The following is a 17,477-nucleotide window of genomic DNA, read 5'->3' on the forward strand; positions in this document are numbered from 1 at the left end:
TTTTTTTTGTCTTTGTTTTCCTATGTCTTAAAATTAGTTTCATTTAATAGGGAAAATGATAAAGGCACAACTTAAACCCAACTTTGACCCAACTTTTCTCTTAAGTTTAAACAAAAAACTGTTTGTAGAGGAGAGAGAAAGCCTTAAACTAGAGAGAGAAAGAGAAATTTTGTCTAAAAGTTGGACCAAAGTTGGGTTTGAGTTGTGACTGTATCATATCTCAATACTTTTATATAAGTGAAGGATGGTTGAAAAAAAAGAATAAAAAAAATCTATTTGACAAGACATTTTCAAATATTTGTGAATTTCATTGGAACTGAGAAAAATATAGAAAAAATAGTTCTTTTTTATTATAATAGTATTTTTCATTTGTTTACATTTTTTTTTTGTCCTTAATTTCTATTATAATTTATTTATTATTTTTCATTCAAATTCTATTAATTTTATTTAATACAAGTTACAAATTTTCTTTTGTAAATTTAATTGACTTTTGTTGTTCATTTTTGTTTTTGGGTGTTCCAATATTCTTACCACTGTTTTTTATCTCTTTCTTTTTTAAAAGAAAAATTAAACTATCAACATTCATTTGTTTACAAAATTAGTAAATATAATTGTAATCATATATCAATATGCTCATTTATTTTAGAACACTTCTTTATTTTTGTCAGTAGTATCATTGTTGGAATATAATGAACTTTCAGGAGTGAACTTTCTCCTCACAAACAATTTTTTTGAGAAGTGGTATTATTGTTGGAATATAATGATTAATCAATCATTTTCTATAATTAATTAATCTAGATTTTTATTTTGAATTTTCTTTTCCTTTATATTTCATTTTAAACTACACGTATGAGAACAAATATTTAACACGTTTCAATTTATAAGAACTAAAATTTATGAATTTTTAAATTTATTGGATATGTGGGTTTATGCTATTAAGTAAAACTATGGTTTAAAATGATCTTATGAACATTTGTCATTTTTGGTAGCTAATTTGTTAATTAAAAGAAGAAAATAAAATTTGTTGTTAATAATATTTTAAAGACTTTTTGACTTAATTATATATATATATATATATATATATATATATATATAAAAAAAAATTAAAAAAATTAGGGAAATTATATATAAACTCCTTAGGTCAACGCGTTTTTTTAAAAAACTCTGAGTTTTTTTTTTTTTTTTTCTCCAGAAATTTAGTCCCTAGGTAACTCGAAACTCCCTACGGTCAATTTTTATTAACTGCCATTAGTCCACTCAAAACTCCACGTTTTATCTAATAAAAATATTTATTTTTATTAATTTAATTTAAAAAATTAAATCTTAAAAAAAAATAAAAATTGAAGAGTGGCTTGCGGCCACCCCCAGGTGGTTTGGGGTGGCCCGCAAGCCACCCCAAACCACTCGTGGGGTGACTCGCGGCCACCCCTTTTCACCCATGGGGTGGCCGCGAGCCACCCCAAACCTGCAGGCCACCCCTTTCCACCCATTGGGGGTTTGCACCCATGGGGTGGCTCGCGGCCACCCCCTTGGGGGTTTGGGGTGGCCTGCTCCACCCATGGGGTGGCTCGCGGCCACCCCATGGGTGGAAAGGGGTGGCCGCGAGCCACCCCATGGGTGGTTTGGGGTGACCCGCAGGCCACCCCAAACCACCTAGGGGTGGCTTACGCCCACCCCATAGGGGTTTGGGGGGGTGGCACCTAATTTTTTTTTTTTTTTTTTTAAGATTTAATTTTTTAAATTAAATTAATAAAAAATGAATATTTTAATCAGATAAAATGGAGAGTTTTTAGTGGACTAACGGCAATTAACAAAAATTGACGGTAGGGAGTTTTCTAGTAGTTTTGAGTGACCCAATGACTAAATATCTAAAAAAAAATACTCATGGAGCTTTTAAAAAAAGCGCGTTGACCTAAGGAGTTTATATATAATTTCCCAAAAAATTTTAAAAAATAAAAATAAAAAATAAAAACCGGCGCGTTGCGCGGGCTCTAAGCTAGTATATATAATTATTTAGACATGCCCTATAATACATCAAATCTAGATTTGGCATACTAACATGTTCACCTCTGTTGGGTAGAGTGTATCAATGGATGCCTTGTGGCCACGGGTCCTTCAGTGGCGGGGCCAGACAATTCATATTGTAGGGGTCACTGAACTAAAAATATGATAAATATAATTTTAAATAAAAATTGAGTAATGCACACAATATATGCATCACAAAAAAATATATTTATAAAATTTCATAAATATGTGCTAAAATTGATATATTAGAAATGTAACATGTCGGCAATACATCAAAAAAGACAGAAATACAAACAAAGTGTCTAAAATTGCACTTTACGGTCTCTTAGAAGTACAAAATCATCAAGTATCGAATCTAAATCGATGCTCTCAGCAATTTCCTTTTCAATATAGAGAACTAATTTATTTGCAATAAAATCATTCTCAATTTTGTTGCGAAGTCATGCTTTAATAATTTTCATTGTTGAAAATGTCCGTTCAGTAGTTGCTGTAGACATTGGAAGTGGAAGAGTCAAAATAAGACGAATCAATTTATCTATAGGATAGTATGTCTTCGATTTTTCTGTCTTTGCCAATCCTTGTCAGTTGGCATAATTCTGCAATGGAAGACAAATTTTGTAATGTCGGATCAGTAAGTACATCAAATTCAAAATACCTCAACTGATATCTCGAATTCATTTTCTTCTGCTTAGAAAAATCAAGAGGATAATACTTCTCCGCAATGATACATATATCGTCAATTTTAAAAGATTTATAAGCATCTTTTTGGATCAATAGTTGAGCTAATTGTCAAAAGTTTCATTGCCTTTTTCACCAAACTTACTATCGATCTCTTGCAATTGAAAGTCTATAGAAGTATTGAATATGTCAAAATGATAATGATGCTCCACTGTAATGTGATTCTTTTGATTACGACATTGACCTTCAATATAACGAGCACTCAAATCCGGAATGTGAATTTCAGATTTCTTGTAGAAAGAGACAATGTTCTCAAGTAAATAATGAAAAGTAAATAAAGACTAATTACTGCTTCCATTGACTGAGAGATCTGGGCAGAGACGACTAAGAGTCCTAATTTGACAAGGGCTGTAACATTTTTTATTTATTTATGAATAAGCAACTTTATTAAAAGCTCAAAACCAAAAACACCAAAGCACCAATTACAAGCCACCAGCTAGCACAACCTCACAAAGGCTAACAAACCAAACTAAACCAGAAACAAACTGCAGAAAAAGAAACCACCAAAACCAACAAAACAAATCCCCAAACCCAAAGAATCACCAAAAACAGACCCTACAGAAGGCCTAAAAGCAAAACCTCACATAGGCTATATCCCATAAGACTATTAGGAAACAAAAAACAAAACAAAACCAACGGGCCACAACCACAGCTTGATCAGCAAAGCACTTATGCAGAAAGATTCCACTAAGAGCAAAACACAAGGTTCTCCTTATTTTTTGGAAACCCTCCTTTCCCAACTACTCTGGTTCGGATTTCCCACAAAATTTTCTTCAAAAATTGCTCCTCTATTTTTGGATGACCTGCATGTTTGATCCCATTTCAAGTGCACCAGATATTATAAACTATAGATCCCAAAACTAATCTGCAAAGCATAGCTTTGAGAGACTTGCAGCCCCAATCATTCAATCCCAATTGCAAGATATCCTCCCATACTATAGGAACATTATCCATACTTCCAAAGTCTATAGCTGAAACTGCATTAAAAAAAAAGATGATCACGGCTTTCTAACTGGTTCCTGTAGAAAACACAATTGACATCTCCATTATAACCCCACGTCAACAATCTATCTCCCGTAACCAGCCTTCCTTTCATCCCAAGTCACAAAATAAGGGCTGTAACATTCCTTTCCCTTTAAAAGTGTCTTTGTCCTCTGCGTTAAATCTGTGTCTCGACTCTTTTTTTTCGATTCTATATTATTTATAATTGTTATGCACGATAACAACAAGTTTACAAAAGCATTAAAAAGAAACATAACATGTTCATATAAAGAATTTGAGCTTACAAAAGGATTATAAATTAAGAAACATATCAGGTTCATATAAAGAACCAGAGCTTACAAAATCGTTGACATGTAAACCCCAATACCACAACTTATTTAAGTTTGCAGTAAAATAAAGTAAATTCACATACAAATGAATAGTTATTAAAACAATCCCAAAACTTAAAGCACCTTAAGAATTGACCTTCCAACATTGCTTCCTAATCTCCCCAGCAGTTCCAGTAAGGACCTCAATGGCTCCCATTCGCTTCATTGACTGTGCAAATTCTGTGAAGAACTTGGTTTGGCTAACCAGTTCTTGGACAATTTTTTTGGCCTGCTTGTTTTTCAAAAGAGCCGCGTCGGATTGGAAGAGACCCTTATTCTGCAGAAGGATATTGTAATAGCTGCTGTCAAAGTTTTGAAAGCTTCCGGGGTCCATTTGTACTGTTGTTGTTATGTCATTGGGGTTGGGGCATTTTTTCTTCAATATTTCGGCATAGGTGGAGTCCAGAGAAGGGTCTTGGTCACCTTTCCCAGTGAAATTGTAGAGCCTGTTGGTGAGCGCTATGCAATGACCTATTCCAATAGTGTGCGCACCTATATATATATATATATAAATATAAGCCATGAGAGAAATTACTTTTCTTTTTTTTCATTTTTTTTTTACTTTCTTAAGAAATTAAATTTCACTCTTTTGTGATATATTTCTTTGAATCTACCTGATAATACGACGAGGTCATGCAAGTTAAGATTTTTGCTGGCAAAGTTTTGCATGAGCTGGGTGAAGTTAAAGAAAGGTGGTGGAAGGTTTGCTAAGGCTGATGCGTTTTGTGAAACATTGCCATCTCTTCTTCCTGTAAGCACTTCCCACATTGGTTTTTGGAACTGCAAATATTATTATATATGAGTCAAGAAGTTAACACTATTACCATATTATCAAGAATTATTTTACTTGTTTAGAAAAATAAAAAATAAAAAATAAAAATATTTTACTTGACTTTAGATCATGATTAGGATTGCGTTTGAAAAATAGAGTTTTTAAGTTATAAAACATTTTTTTGCAAAAGCTTTATTTTTAAGCTTTTACCAAAAGTGCGTATTAGCTATTTTTTAGCCTTTTTGAACCCTTAAAAGCCTTTTCAATTGTTTTTACCAAACAAACTTTTTGAGTGTTAAACGCACTTTTAGGTCCTTCAAACGCATACCTAAACAGGCACTTAGAACCTGTTTGGAATTGCGTTTGAGAAATAGAGTTTTTAAGTCCAAAAATATTTTTTTGGCAAAATCTTCATTTTTAAGCTTTTGCTAAATGCGTTTTGGCCATTTTAAAATTTTTTGTACCATTAAAAGCGCTTTCAATTTTTTTTTTACCAGACGGGTACTTTTTTTTCAAACGAATTTTTTAAGTGTTAAACGCACTTTTAGGCCCATCAAGCGCACACCCAAACATGCAGTACTTAAAACCTGTTTGGGATTGCGTTTGAGTACGTAATAGAGCTTTTAAGTCAAAAAAACGTTTTCTTAGTAAAAACTTCATTTTTAAGTTTTTGTCAAAAGTGCGTTTTAGCTATGTTTAGGTTTTTTGAATAATTAAAAGCACTTTCAATTTTTTTTTACTAAAACGGACTTTCTGAGTGGTAAACGCACTTTTAGGCCCCCTCGAACGTACACCGAAACAGACACTTAATTACCTGGAAGGAAACAGAGTCTCTAGCAGCCAAAGCCACGATATCAGCACAAGATACAACTCCTTGACATTCCTTCTCAACTTTGGCTTTAATGTCGTCAATAACATCGTAACCTAACAAAGAAAAGTTTGGTATTGCGTCCTTCTCTGCGACGTTATTTGCTGTTGAATTCAATAAAACCGATGCATCGCAACCCTGCAAATTTTCATTAAATTATATAAGCTTAAATGAAATTATTACAGCCATGCCCATGAGTGTAGATGCAAGTGAACCGTGTGTTAGTCTAGGATAAAATCGTAAATGTCACGAAAAAATGATTATGTCATGTGCAACTCACATGTGCTGGTTTCCGTCAAACCAACGGCCAAATTCAACGTAGAGTGCTACTCGAAACAAAGTGATGGTCTGAGAGAACGAGTCGTAGTGACTCAAAGTTTATTGTTTTTAGTTTACTTTTATATATATATATATATATATATATATATATATTTATTTATTTATTTCTCTTATTTTCTTTTATTTTTAGGAATGTGAAAGTGATGTTTATAATTTAGATTACCTAAAATTAATTGAATTTTGGTCTATTTCATAATTTCTAAAAATATTACTATACTTTAATTAATTGTGAAATTTCTAATTTATTTGACAAAAAAAAAAAAAAAAAAAAACCTTGATTTGTAATGTCTGAAAAATATCAACAATCAATGTAATTTTAAAGTATAGCTCACACTTCACTCCTCACATATTCTGTATAATGGTTATATAATTAGTTTATTTCCCCTTTTCGCTCTCTCCCGCTTTGAATATATATATATATATATATATAAAAGTTATGCGCGCATGTATATATATAGTAATTCTATTTAGTAGACTCACGTTATCTAACAGTTCTACAAAAATTTACGAAATAAATTAGTTTAAACCTTGGCATCCAGTAACCCTAAGCCATGCAGTAGTGGAATGTTTAGTGGCTTACCATAACAAAACAGTCGTGGAAATGCAATCTGAGCAGCCTTGCCGGCAAGTTGGGATTGGTGGAGACATGTGCCCAAGTGACATTCTTGACAATAATCTCTGCGCGTGGACATGTTTTCTTATAGAAATTCTTCCTCAGGCTGCCTCCTCGACAGACACCAAGAATGCCCAATATGCACACCAACAGGAGGAGGATGTTTGTCTGGATCTTCATTTCAGAATCCTCTCTACAATTTGTATTGCCATCATCACAAAGTCCTTATATATATATATATACACATGTAAGGGAATCTAAACAGTAAGAGCCAGTTAAGCAAATTATATTCTAATAATGTGCTGTGAGTGAGAGAGAGAGAGAGAGAGGGGGGAAGGGGAAGACTTCTGATTAATTTAAGAATAATTAAGCAACAAACATTATTGCCATTCTTATGACAACCCTAATAATTTTTTTTTTTGTCAACTAGGGTTCAATCAGAATTGTTAAATCACTAACTGTCCAAAAAACAATAATAGAAAGTAAATGTTCTTAGTTCAAATTTAAATAATGTGAACGAAAGGATAGCCTGGGGTAGAAAATAGCTAGGAGCTAATACCAATTGAGAAAAAAAAAAAAAAATTGTTTGTAACATGAATATTATTATTATTATTATTATTTATTGAATTATGGTTGACTTTCCTAATTAACATTATTACTTTTATTCTTATGATTATATTGGGACAATATTGCTTCCCAACATCTGAAACAAAAAGTTCCAACAAACTATTATCTCATAATTATTCTCATTATAGCATTTTGTCCTAAAAGTCAAACAAAACCACGATCCCCAAGTCAACGGTTTTGTACTGCAAGAGCCAAGAAGGCTTTCTATTAACTAGTATTTCCGCCGCATACGGTTGCTGTCTGCTTTTTATATATAATCATTATTCAAAAAAAAAAAAAAAAAACTAAAGCAGGACAGCTCCAATGAGGCATATGACTTAAACCTCAATAGTCAATACGCGTATTGGTCGCTCCATATATAATATATACTTAATTTACATAAGCCAGCTATTATTTTAAATACCGTCTGCTTATATATATATATAGTCATTTGCAAATTATATTAATTCAGTCAGGCCAACAACCTTCGATGCCGTGAAGAGTCACGGCGACCAAATGAAATTCAATAGTACGGGCGGTCCTATAAGGGTGAAATAGAATGTTTGAAAATATTACAATTTTTACTATAATTTTTTACAAATTTATTTGGTAGTTTATATGAGTACTGTCACTTAGCATAAACTAGCTAGGTAAAAAAAATTAAGTAACGAAATTTGACTAAAAAAATAAATTATCTAGTGATCGACTAATATTGTGATAAGTATCAAATTAATGAACAATTACTATTAGGTTAGTAATTAAACGGTTAACAACATTTTTTTTTTTTTTTTTTACATGTCCACATAAAAGGGGGGGATTCGAATTAATGACATCTACTTGATGAGACCGTAGTTCTCAGCCAATTGAACTATCTCTTAGAGACCTCTTAACAACATTCTAAGGGTCATACTTAGCTAGCACGTAAAGGCAACTATAATATGGTGTTTTTCTAAATCTAGTTGTACGTAGTAGCAATAGTACGTATATAGCTTCTCTTTTTATGATTTTTTTTTTTTTTTTCTTTTACAAGCAATGGTATTGCGTGAAATTTTTTCTATAGAGTAATGCTAGAAGGAGAGTTTTTATTGAGTTCTCACAAATGTGATGTGGTTTTTTTAAAAAATTCAATAATGATCATTTTAAATTCAATAGTGATTTTAAAAGTCATATCATATTTGGGAAAACTTCTTCTAGCATTACTCATTTGTGTGTGACACGCTATGTAAAAAAAAAAAAGAAATACTACGTTCTATTGTTTTATTCTTTTTAAATTCTTCCAAAGTTGATATAGCTATTAGAATCAACACTTGTTCAAAAATTCAATAGTAATTTATCTCAAATTTAATAGTAAGTTTAAAAGTTATATTAATTTTAGAAATAAAAAAGAGGATAAAATAATAGTATATAGCATTACTAAAAAAAATTAACATTAATAGTGGGAAGCATGTAGCCGTTAAGACTAGAATTATAAGAAAGCTTGGTCCCAACTAGTGATGGGAAAACTTGCTCTATTTGACTAAATTAATGGTTAATCAAATTGTGTTCTGTTTGACTAAATTAGCTTATATATATATATACTGCAACTTGAGCTTATAAGTTTAATTAAGTTATATATATGCCTAATGCCACCCTGTCTTTGCATAAGCCAGCAACTTAAGCCGGCCTATATATAGTACGTTGAACTACAAATTGACCCTACGCCTTACGTTCAAGTTTATGTAACGTGATTTTTAAAAGTTTACTCTCATTTATTAAAGTTTATGTAACGTGATTTTTTTTTTTTTTAACAAAAATACTAATTTTGAAGCACCAAATGTTATAGAGAGCCACATCACGACGTTGAGAAAATAGAGAATGATGGGGCGACGTATAGGTTTACTCCATACACAAGCCCAAGGTCAACCCCAACTCAAGTTTCTCGTTAATGATTGGTTTGAATGATTTCCAAAATGAGAAAGTATGGAGATCAAATGAGGGCCAACAGGAGCATCAAAATATGTGTTGTATCATGTAAGAGCATCTTAATTTAAGATTAAGAGAGAGTTTGGACCGGCCAAATTAAACGTGATGAGGAATGTTATAAAGATTAGTTAAATGATTAATTTTATTATTTTTTATTAATTTAAACTTTTGAGATAATTTGTCACAAAACATCTAAATGAAAAGGGTTTGATTGGTGGAGAGTGGTTTTGGATTGGATTAGTGGATTAGGGTTTTTTGGGTTTGATCTGTTGGCTTTGGAATGAGACTTGCTACCTTTCGAACATTAAAAGATTTATCATATTCAACGGCACTAAATGTGGCCTCCACAAACTTCACCCAATATATATATATATATATATGGTAAGTACAAACGATTGTAAATGAAGAAATTCAAAAGACAATAGAGAATAGCAGAATAAAAGAAAATAGTGACAAAATATTAGGTGATTTAGTGTTAGACATCTACTTTTACCAGAATACAAGCCTATAGAGCTACAATATTAAAGGACTATAGAGCTACAATATTGTGTTCTTATTGTTTAATATGAATGTGTACAAGATGCTCTATTTATAGACCTTACAAATGCTTTGAATTTATTCAAATTTAATATTATCTTAATCAAATTCATTCATTTCGGATAATTCAGTCCTCATTAATAATGATTTTTATCATTATCATATACTTTAACACCCCTTCAAAATCAAGTTAGTAATTTGTAAAACCTTGAGTTTGAAAAAAGAAATAATTGATTTTTTTTTTTAACGGAAATCTGAGAATTTCATTGATTAAAGTTCATGGGCATACATCTCTTATAGATCAGAGCAAAAAGCTCTTACAACACAAAGTATAAAGCTCTGCAAAAATCATAGTCACATGCTATGAGGTTACAAAGTCATAGATACAAATAAAAATTCTTACAAGCAGGTGCTATCTATTACTTCAATCTTATGTTAACCCATGTACAAATACAGTTAAAGAGAAGATCTCCTTCGAGCAGATTAGATCTAAGACATAGGTAGCCAAATGTTCTAACAAAATTTATTTAAATCGGCCGTGAGAGATAACCCCTCACACCTAATTATATAGGCCGTGAGAAATAACTTTTCACACCTAATTATTCATCTTCACTCATGAGGGTAGATCTAGAGAGAAGAAGCATCTTATTCAAAACAAAAAACACAAACAAATAACTAGTAAGCAGCAACAGCGTTCGGGGAGGAAATAATCGGCACAATACGGTGGAAGGTAGACGGACACATAACGGAAAGGCTGAAGTTGCTGATTTGATTGGAGAACAACTACAAACATAAAATTAAAATTAAAAAAAAAAAAAAAGAAAAAAAAAAAAGATGGGGAGGGTAGGAGCGAGGAGTAGAAGGGGAACGGGAGAAGATGAGGGAGCAGAAGGGCTGAGAGACGACTTCTAGGATTTTTGATAGGAGTTATTGTTATTAATTGATATTTTTTTTGTTTGGTGACGGTGGCAGGAAAATGGTCTATGGTGGTGGCGGTCATGGGCGGCGGCGTGATATGGTGGTTAGAAAATTGCCAAAGATGATGGTAGTCAGCAATGGTGACTAGAGATTGTAATCGTCGACAGCAGTGGGTGAAGATACACCTTAACAACAGTAGGCCGCAAGCTATATGCCAAATATTAAGGCAAACTTGGGTCGAAAATGTGATCAACTATGGCCCTTAAATAGACTTGGGCCATCAAATAAGACCAACAAAGATCAATGATTGAGCAAACAAATGGCTAAAATATGGAGTATATGGGCTAAATATAAATCACTTGGCCTTTTTTTCTTTATTATATATATATATATATAATAAAATGAATACTCTAACAATAAGCAGCCGAAGGTTCTATGTTGAAAGGAGTCCATCAACCATTAGTCATTTATGAATTATGTATGAATTATGCTAAAATCACCGATGTATGTATAATTATATTTTAACGTTTCAAGTCTAAGATTGTCAGAGGTAGACTAATAAAAATGGTGCTCCAGGCTGAGATTTGATACTCCAACGGTCCAACCTATTGTTACGTTGATTTATTTATTTTTGTATTATTTAATTTGTAGAGCAACGTCTATAAACTTTTGAGAAAGGACCGAGCGTAAACGAAAGTACCTGCAACGACTAGTGAAGCTGTGAAAGAGGAAGTACAAAAGAATAGGAAAAGACACAAAAAGCCAGAGGCCGGCAAGTATCAGATTTTGAAATTTGAATAGAAAGGAGGTTTCGGAGGGAGAGATACGTAGAATAATATATATTATATATTCCATTCCATTGCTTTCCGAGACCAATCTAAGTGGCAATCGAATCCACGAAGATTCAATCTGGTCCGCTCCGGTCCTTCTCGGTTTCCTACGCAGTGGCCGCTGATTAGCTTTCTAGCTAGCTCGCTTCGAGTTTTGCCAAAAACCGAAATTACCAAAATGCCCGCCCTTTGTTGAATAGGAAAATATTATTGGTACTATTTCTCATTTCTTCTCGGCCTTGGGTTGTGTTGATTGACCTCAACCACATAAATATTCCTAAAAGTTGTCAAAAAGCCCCCAACAATTTGGGTAGCTTTGAGGTGGTGGACCTTAATTATAAGTGCATATGTCACATATTTACCTTTTTCTTTTCTGTGAACATAATTAATGAGGCAAAAGTGTTTTAAGTTTGGTAGAAACAGAAAGAATACATGAAACATGTGAAGAAATTACCTTAATTCTTTAGGATTGGAATTTTCTACCCATATAAGGAATAGATGGTTGAACAATTCCAAATTTATTTAGATACGATTTTTAATTAACACGTGTTCTCAATGCATGCGAGTCTCATACTGAGTAATTATTTGATAGTATAGGAGGGATGATAATTTTTTTTTTTGTTTCTTTCTTGTTTAAATAAAATTTACGGGTAATTTGAACAATTCAAGTTAAAAAGAAGTCACGAGTTTGACATGGGTGTATAGCATTTCTCGTCCATTTTAATCCTAAAGGCTAGTGGAGGGTGTAGCTTTTAACCAAATGGTAATTCATCCAAGGGGTTAAGTATCACTTTTTATAAAGCTTGATATCTTAAGTGTCAATGAAGTATAAGTTATCGAGGAATAAGTATATTTTTTTTCTAAAAAGTAAAAGTAAAATCCAAACTAGGTTCTAAACCATAAATAAATTAATTAATTAAAAAAAAAAGAATTATAGAAAAGACTACCAACTAGCTCCATTGTTCCGGATAATGACAAATAGGAAAATGTTTAATTTGGAGTATTATCATTTTTATTCTAAGTCAAATTTTTATCATATCGACTTATACAAAATTTTATAATAAAATTCGGGAGAAACTTTACAAAATCTTTCTAAACTTCTACTCGTTTTGATACTGCCTTCAAAGTTTAAAAACTCTTAATTAAGGGTATTGAATTTTTAATTTCTTTCAATTATCCAATTTCATTAGGATTTTCCATCAAAATACCCCTTTTTATTAAAAAAAATTAAATAAAATTGTAAATATTAAGCATTTATTTTATTTTATATATATATATAAACTATCTTTACAATTTTTTTTATTAAAACACTTGAGATATTTTGACAAGATTTAATGAAAAATTCGAATGGAATAAAATAATTGAAAAAAAAAAAAATAGAAAGTTCGATACCATAGTTTTTAAACTTCAAAAGAATACTTTCAAAACGCTTAAAAATTCACTAAAATTTTGTAAAAAATTTCCCTAAAATTTGTAATGCCCGTAACAATAAAAAATTAGAGAAGTAGGGAATTGGGTTTAAGGTTTAGAAAAAATAAATAAATAAAAAATAAGAGCATAATCCCATTTACCCCTAATCACGCTCGTGACATAAAAAGCACCCATCATCATTGGAAATATCAAAGTTGTCCTCATTTGGCTGGACCAATCACACTCATCGCTCCCCAACGGTCATCCACAAATTCGAATCTATCTTTTTTCCAAAGAAGAATGTCCTGGATTTTCTTGGAAAGTGACACTGTCAAGCCCATCTCACGAAAGCCCATCTCTCTTCTACCAAATGCTATAATTACTTCAAACTAACTTCGATTTGATTGACATCTTCTTTACAAAGAAGACAGAAAGAAAAAAGAAAAAAAAGTGTAATTAGGATGCTCTCTATTTTAAAGCGAAAATGGAGAGATTGTGAACGACTTAAGATTTTGTTTTATTGTATTTAATGGTGTAAATAATGTGACAATATAATTATATGTAAAATCATATTTGACTTAGGTTCTGTAAAAAAAATAAAAAACTATAATATATTGGTCAAGATTTTTATTTATTAGCTCAAATTATAATATACAAGTGTCCTATTGGAAGTGGCCGGACCATTCCCTTTTTTTTTTTTTTAATATTAAATAGTATTTTATTATTATTTTTGGTTAGTGTGATATGTGTCTCAAGAATTTTTTTTATGAACTAAATATTCTCTAGTTCAAAATGGACTCGAGAGAATCCTGTTCCTGTTATAACTGAGTCTTATTTTATTATCATCATTAATAAACTTTAAATCATAATAACTACTAATATTCGTTTTTTGGTTAGGGAGACCAATTTCTAGACAAAAATAATGGTTTTTGAAATAATTATACTTAGTCCATCAATTAGGTTTAGTTGTATGGCTTAAAAGGGAAGAGAAGGTGGAGACTCTAATAAACACTTTTTTTTTTTTTTTCTTTTTTTTCTTACTTGTAGGTTAATTAAGGTCAGTAATCCTGCCAGTGGCAGACACGTAATTGTGAGCTGAAACGAAGGTCAAAATGGACCAATGGTTTAAGATAAAGTAAACCCCTCCAAAGAAAAAATTTGAAACGAGTGGCCGTTTGAAGTTGAAAGAGGTTCAAAAGTTGTTGTTAACTTCAAAAACTCAACTTGAATGCAACCCAACAAAACCCATTAAAACCAAAACAAATACAGCCTCAGAATTGAAAGCCTTCGCTCTTGGAATAATAAACACATACACTTGCAGATAAAGAAACTCACACACTCTCAGAGAGAGAGAGAGAGAGAGGAGATGACGGGGCTCGTGATGGTGACGAAGGGAGGTGGGTGTGGTGGGAAGGGGGGGAAGGGAGGGAAGAGCTCGGAGGAAGAGCAAAACCAGCTCTCGCTGGTGGCGGTTCTCGTCGCGGCGCTGAGGAAATCCATGGTGGCTTGCCGGGTCGATAGGGGAGACGATGTGATGTCCACCGTTCATCACATGGAAATCGGGTGGCCCACCAACGTCCAGCACATCACACACGTGACCTTCGACCGCTTCAATGGCTTTCTGGGTCTGCCTGTGGAATTCGAGGTCGAGATCCCGGGTCGAGTTCCCAGTGCTAGGTATCAATTGCTCTTGCTTTTCTTCTTCATCAACTTCTCGGTCTTCGTTTTGTCAGATTTTATCTGGGTTTTGCTTGGAATGCTTGAAATTTTCTTTTTTCTTTGGGGAGCTTAGATCTGATAGAGTAGGAAGCAAGTTGTTTTACTTACTAAATTCTGGATCTAGAGAGATTTGCTCAGGACCTGAGCTTTTAGCTGCGGTATAGTTGAAAGGTTTTAACGTCTTCAAGCGGAATAAATCCCAGAGGGTTAATTTAGAGTTTTTGAAGGTTGGAAGGAGGACAAGGTGGTGATTAGAATCCCCAAACGCCCATTTATTGTAGAGTATGTGGAGGAGAAATGACAAAATGTTTAGAGGCTATGCTTTATGTTGTATACAAGTTCTATTTCATTGAAATTTGAAAATATTATCTGAAGCCAACTAAGCCAAAAATAGTTCTACTAAGCTGAGGGTTTGTTTATTTGATCTCTCCAGGTCCCTAAATCATATAGTATTCAATTTTTCTTTTTTCTTTTTTTTGAAAAAAAAAAAAAATCTTTCCTCCATTTTTTCTGAGTTGGGAAATGTTAGCATAAAAAAATTTTGGAAAATGGAATTTGTTTTCATTACTGTTCCACTATTGAGAATCTTCTACTTTCAACTCAAATTAATTGTCAGTTTGCTTTCTCCTACCTTACCTCGCTTAAAAAATTCATCTTCTGTTGATTAGTTTCTGCATTTTGTGGATTGTTCTAACTTTTATTTCTAAGATTTTGTAGTGCAAGCGTGTTTGGAGTCTCAGCAGAATCAATGCAATGCTCATATGATTCAGCGGGAAATAGTGTACCCACTATACTCCTGCTAATGCAGGAGCGCTTATACTCTCAAGGAGGTCTAAAGGTACTACTTGTCTGAATACTGATATTTGTTTACTTGGATCATAGTTAATTGTTTATCCTAATTGTGATAATAAGTGAGTTCTCTTCTCTTACTGGGTTCTTTAAAATATTTCTTTTTAGGCAGAAGGAATTTTCAGGATAAACCCAGAGAATAGCCAAGAGGAGCGTGTAAGGGATCAGCTGAATAGGGGCATTGTCCCTGACAATATTGATGTCCATTGCTTAGCGGGGCTTATTAAAGCCTGGTTCCGAGAGCTTCCTTCAGGAGTCCTTGACGGACTTTCTCCTGAACAAGTTCTCCAATGCAACACTGAAGAAGAATCTGTCGAGCTTGTGAAGCAGCTAAAGCCAACTGAAACTGCATTGCTCAATTGGGCTGTTGATCTTATGGCTGATGTTGTTGAAGAAGAGGAATCTAACAAAATGAATGCCAGAAACATTGCCATGGTTTTTGCTCCAAATATGACTCAGGTACATAAACTGTTATCTAGTTAGCCTTCTTGCTTGTAAGCAAGAAAATCATTAGTAATGGAAATCTGTTATGCTTTCGAAGGAAAGAAATACATACACCTTCAAGCTGATAACCTCTAATTTGTTATAGTTGCTATTTTTTTTTCAATTTCATGCAGTAATTTACTTTTTGTTTATTTATTTTTTATTTTTTGGATAGATGTCTGATCCATTGACGGCTCTAATGCATGCTGTTCAAGTAATGAACTTGCTCAAGACCCTGATTATGAAAACACTAAGAGATCGTGAAGAATCTGTCACCGGAGGATATTCACCTATGTCATCCCGTTCATCTAATCAGGAAATTGATGAGGATTTTGACAGTCAGCAAGAGATGGATATGAGCTGTGAATTGAGAGAACCGACGTCAGATAATGATGATAACACCGTCCCTCATAACCTCAGCAGTGAAGATGAAGATGAGGTGGAGTCACTGGGTGAGATAGAAGAAAGCTTCCTAAGGCAATTGGATGAGAACAATAACACTACAAATAGTCTCTCTGAAGAACCAGAAAATGATTTGCAGTTAGAGCATGCAAGTCCCTCAAGTTGCATGGGCTCCAATGTGGAATCTGGTATCAGTGGCGTGTCATTCACGGAAAGCAAAAATGGGAAATCCAGCTCGAGTTCAAGTGACGTGGAAGAAGACATGGGGACCAGTCTGATTGATGTGGGATCAAAGGTTGATGAAGAGAGCCCATCAACAGGATGTGCAAGCACCAATGATTTAGAGATGATGGATAAATTGGAGTCCATTTCGCCGATGCCGTTGTTGACGTCTACATAATCTGCCTGACCCGTTTCATTTTCGCAGCATCGGTAATATACTTTGTTTGCTCTTGATTTGCTCTCCGCAATCACTATTGCTCGTGTAAATTAATACAGCAATGGGTGAGGAGGGGCTTTTGTTAGACTTGGGTAGGGAGGGAGTGTTGCTTGTGGATTGTGAAAAGAGTCACAGGTTCAGCTTTGGGCTGAACTTGTGCTTGTTTGTATCTTTTAGTAGTGATCGATTTCTAACCCTGGCTTTTGTCAGATTTGAAAGAATTGTTGTTAGAAAGTCCAGTCCTGTTTCCATGTTTAGCATTTTCAGAAGTCTGTATTGAGTTCTTAGGGAGCTTGATTTTCTTGTGTGAAACTCTGCTTATTATGTATGATTCAGATTCAAAGGACCTAATCCTTTTTAGCATTGTAGTTGGAATAATGGTATCCATTATGGCATGATGACATTCATGGCTATCGTTGTAAACAGCTTAGTAAGATGGGTTCCATGTTTAAATCTTTAGTCTTGTGTCACTCTAAAAATGATGTAGCTTTTAAAATTATAATTGAACTTTTAAAATCTCTTTTAGGATTTTAAAAGTCACCTCATTCATAGAGTGACACAAGAGTGACTTCTACAATTACTCGGTTAAGCTTAGCC

At 33.2% G+C, this 17,477-nt stretch overlaps 2 protein-coding genes across 4 annotated transcripts; one reads left to right on the plus strand and one right to left on the minus strand.

Annotated features, from left to right (window-relative positions):
• Positions 1-4,218: 4,218 nt before the first annotated feature.
• On the minus strand, positions 4,219-10,746 carry LOC132169086 (peroxidase 3-like). 2 transcript variants are annotated; one of them, XM_088518334.1, is made up of 5 exons: positions 10,718-10,746; positions 6,693-6,918; positions 5,720-5,911; positions 4,748-4,913; positions 4,219-4,625 (listed from the first exon to the last, which is right to left on the minus strand). In XM_088518334.1, the coding sequence occupies exons 2-5, from the start codon at positions 6,903-6,905 to the stop codon at positions 4,219-4,221; spliced, it is 978 nt and encodes a 325-aa protein (XP_088374460.1). In that variant the 5' UTR covers positions 6,906-6,918; positions 10,718-10,746. The 2 variants fall into 2 exon arrangements, with proteins under 2 accessions (XP_088374460.1, XP_088374457.1); XM_088518331.1 differs by lacking the exon at positions 10,718-10,746 and having other exon boundaries at positions 6,693-6,905.
• A 3,421-nt stretch (positions 10,747-14,167) lies between these two features.
• Positions 14,168-17,297, plus strand: LOC132170573 (Rho GTPase activating protein with PAK-box/P21-Rho-binding domain-containing protein). Of its 2 annotated transcripts, none has more exons than XM_059581595.2 (4): positions 14,168-14,665; positions 15,416-15,545; positions 15,665-16,015; positions 16,215-17,297. In XM_059581595.2, exons 1-4 carry the CDS (start codon positions 14,355-14,357, stop codon positions 16,839-16,841), a joined length of 1,419 nt encoding a protein of 472 aa, XP_059437578.2. In that variant the 5' UTR covers positions 14,168-14,354; the 3' UTR covers positions 16,842-17,297. The 2 variants fall into 2 exon arrangements, with proteins under 2 accessions (XP_059437578.2, XP_059437579.2); XM_059581596.2 differs by having other exon boundaries at positions 15,425-15,545.
• The last annotated feature ends 180 nt before the right edge of the window (positions 17,298-17,477 follow it).

This window comes from Corylus avellana, chromosome 1 (genome assembly GCF_965113065.1).
Source record: "Corylus avellana chromosome 1, dhCorAvel1.hap1.2, whole genome shotgun sequence".
Classification (NCBI taxonomy): domain Eukaryota; kingdom Viridiplantae; phylum Streptophyta; class Magnoliopsida; order Fagales; family Betulaceae; genus Corylus; species Corylus avellana.

What these genes read in the sequence shown, in the direction of transcription:
- LOC132169086 (XM_088518334.1), bottom strand. Translation starts at nt 6,905, where the DNA reads ATGAAGATCCAGACAAACATCCTCCTCCTGTTGGTGTGCATATTGGGC. An exon ending in TCCACGACTGTTTTGTTATG is followed by an intron (nt 5,912 to 6,692) that starts GTAAGCCACTAA and finishes GAAAATTTGCAG; the next exon opens with GGTTGCGATGCATCGGTTTT. An exon ending in GAGACTCTGTTTCCTTCCAG is followed by an intron (nt 4,914 to 5,719) that starts GTAATTAAGTGT and finishes TAATATTTGCAG; the next exon opens with TTCCAAAAACCAATGTGGGA.
- LOC132170573 (XM_059581595.2), top strand. Translation starts at nt 14,355, where the DNA reads ATGACGGGGCTCGTGATGGTGACGAAGGGAGGTGGGTGTGGTGGGAAG. An exon ending in ACTCTCAAGGAGGTCTAAAG is followed by an intron (nt 15,546 to 15,664) that starts GTACTACTTGTC and finishes ATTTCTTTTTAG; the next exon opens with GCAGAAGGAATTTTCAGGAT. An exon ending in TTGCTCCAAATATGACTCAG is followed by an intron (nt 16,016 to 16,214) that starts GTACATAAACTG and finishes TTTTTTGGATAG; the next exon opens with ATGTCTGATCCATTGACGGC.